The sequence below is a fragment of the Cupressus sempervirens genome, chromosome 9 (genome assembly GCF_028749045.1).
Source record: "Cupressus sempervirens isolate cs-2001-9-10 chromosome 9, ASM2874904v1, whole genome shotgun sequence".
NCBI lineage: Eukaryota > Viridiplantae > Streptophyta > Pinopsida > Cupressales > Cupressaceae > Cupressus > Cupressus sempervirens.
In genome coordinates, this window is record NC_143126.1 from 570,124,990 (window position 1) to 570,127,254 (window position 2,265).

Consider the following 2,265-nt stretch of genomic DNA (forward strand, 5'->3'; position numbering starts at 1 on the left):
TATTCAATCTGATATTTAAACCATTACAAATCTGGGAGCATTTAGCTTCAACCAGAAAACCCTAAATTTACCCTAAAATTTCAAACGGCTTCAATACTTCAAACTTCAACTTTGCAACTCTAATGGCTGCATATAAAAGTGCCTGGAGCAATCACTGCTTCACAGGTCGAATCCAATGAACAATAAACTTACAGAATGATCAGAGAGAAGACGTGCAACTGCAGGCATGAAATAAGCAAACTTCTTTCTCTGCTCTCTGACGATTGGATCTGTTGATCTGCTCTTCTCTGCAACTTCTCTGCTCTGCTTGATCTACTCTCAATGAATGAATGAATGTAGAGACATTCCTTTTTTCTTCTGACCTAAAACATTTTTCCCTCTCATTTCCAAATTCAAAAATCTCACCTACCGCATTCATGTTTTCTATCTGTTCTGAGTCGTTAGGTGGTAAGTGGGCGTTTGGCTCAAGGGGCAAACGTCAACACTACATTAAATTTTCCAACAAGAAGTGTATTTTCTCTAAGATCTATAAAGAGAGAACAAAAGTTTAACATTTTTAGTTTTTTTGGCTTCTTTACATCCTCATATGATTAGTTTTTTTCCTCCTTTCTTACATTTGACTTGAAATTAATTTTTCCACTAAGATCGAGGAATGGTACCACTAGATTCTTTAGGCTTCCATTCGGAGTCACTAATTGAGATTTGTTGTTTTTCTATTTAGGGATGTATATGGATTGATGGAGGCATGATGTTTTTCCATTGATGCAAGAATTTCGTCCTTTTCCATTCTTGTCAACTCTTCTCTATATATTATTGTAGAGCTTCTTGGAGGCAAAAGAACAAAATACATCATCAATGGCAGACGACCTTTCTTTATTGCGAAAGGACATTTTTGAAACTAGTATCCTGCCAAGGATATCCTACAGTGATGTTGTACACCTATCAGGGGTGTCAAAACAATGGAAACATTTAAGTACTGAAACACCAATATTGAATTTTCACTGGAAGGATTTTCAGAGGCAACAGGATATGGAAATAAATGACATAATTAGCAAAATTCAGTTCGAAAGGAAAATGCCAATAAAGAGTTTAGACATCAACGTGGCATACGGAAATCCGAATACTACGAATATCAATCACTGGATAATGTGTGCGGCAGCAAATCAGGTGGAATGCTCGTCCATCAGGATTTGTTACAGAGCTCGAGCTCACAACATTGTCGAGGGTTCTTTTGCTTTAGGGAAAGATCTTTCAGCCTTGCCTTATAAGAGTGGATTAACTATAGATCTTACACCATCCCTCTGTCTCTGCAAGAATCTGATATCTCTAAAGATAATGTTCTTGAACTTACCCCAAATTCCAAGATGTTTCGTCGGCTTCCAAAATCTGGAAACATTATGCTATGTTGATAATCCCAATCTAGGTGCAAGGAGGATCAACCAATTCTTGGAGGCTTGTCCAAATCTCCAGAATTTGGCCATCCGAAACTGCAAAAGATTTAGTGCATTTAATCTAGAAGCTGACAACCTCAAATATCTCTCTTTGGACTTTCGGGCGTCAATTTTATCTTTCAGACTCATTGCCCCTAACCTAGCAGGAGTAACCTTGGTAAACCCTTGGCCTTGTACACATGGTACATTGGTAGATAGTAGCATTATTAAGGAGTGTATTGAAACCCTTTACATTAAGAATTATGTATCTCGTGATGCACTTCTTCCTAGTTTTGTTGTACTTAACAGTTTTCCAAACCTCCAAATCTTGGCCATTCATGGCCAGTGCTTCCAAGTATGTATCTTTTGGTCTCTATAATTTCTGAAATGTACTATGTTTTAAATGAGCTAACACGTTATTTGAATTTGATGCAGGAGATGACAACGGATATTGATATTGGAGAGACCGAATTCCCAAATCTCATAGAGGCTCGGCTGCACATTGGCACCATAAAGATAAGAGAACATGTCAACTTCATCCTCTTTCTAGCCAGGAATAATCCATCACTCACTATAAAAGTTTTCTTGCCCAAACGACGCAGTGGAATTGTGCCACAAAAAATTGCATGACTTGAGACAAGGATTCCCAACAATTTCTATGGTCAACAATGAAACAACACTTCTGCTAGCTGTGTGATTACTACATGATTTGATTTTATGTACTCTCAATCATGGTAATGGCATGTGGATTATATTCTCAATTTTCTTGTAGGCATGTGCTCTCAAGCATGGTTTGATGGCATACGAGATTGTTTGGCAATTGTATTTGAATTCT

The 2,265-nt window shown here is 37.6% G+C and overlaps 1 protein-coding gene across 1 annotated transcript; it reads left to right on the forward strand.

Annotated features, from left to right (window-relative positions):
* The first annotated feature begins 855 nt into the window (after positions 1-855).
* LOC149539943 (F-box/LRR-repeat protein At3g26922-like) lies at positions 856-2,060 on the forward strand. Its single transcript, XM_089802633.1, has 2 exons — positions 856-1,608; positions 1,866-2,060. The coding sequence occupies exons 1-2, from the start codon at positions 856-858 to the stop codon at positions 2,058-2,060; spliced, it is 948 nt and encodes a 315-aa protein (XP_089658759.1).
* Positions 2,061-2,265: the final 205 nt, after the last annotated feature.

Coding starts and splice junctions, on each gene's coding strand:
- LOC149539943 (XM_089802633.1), top strand. CDS start 856: ATGGCAGACGACCTTTCTTTATTGCGAAAGGACATTTTTGAAACTAGT. Junction 1,609..1,865: donor ACCTAGCAGGAGTAACCTTG/GTAAACCCTTGG, acceptor AATTTGATGCAG/GAGATGACAACGGATATTGA.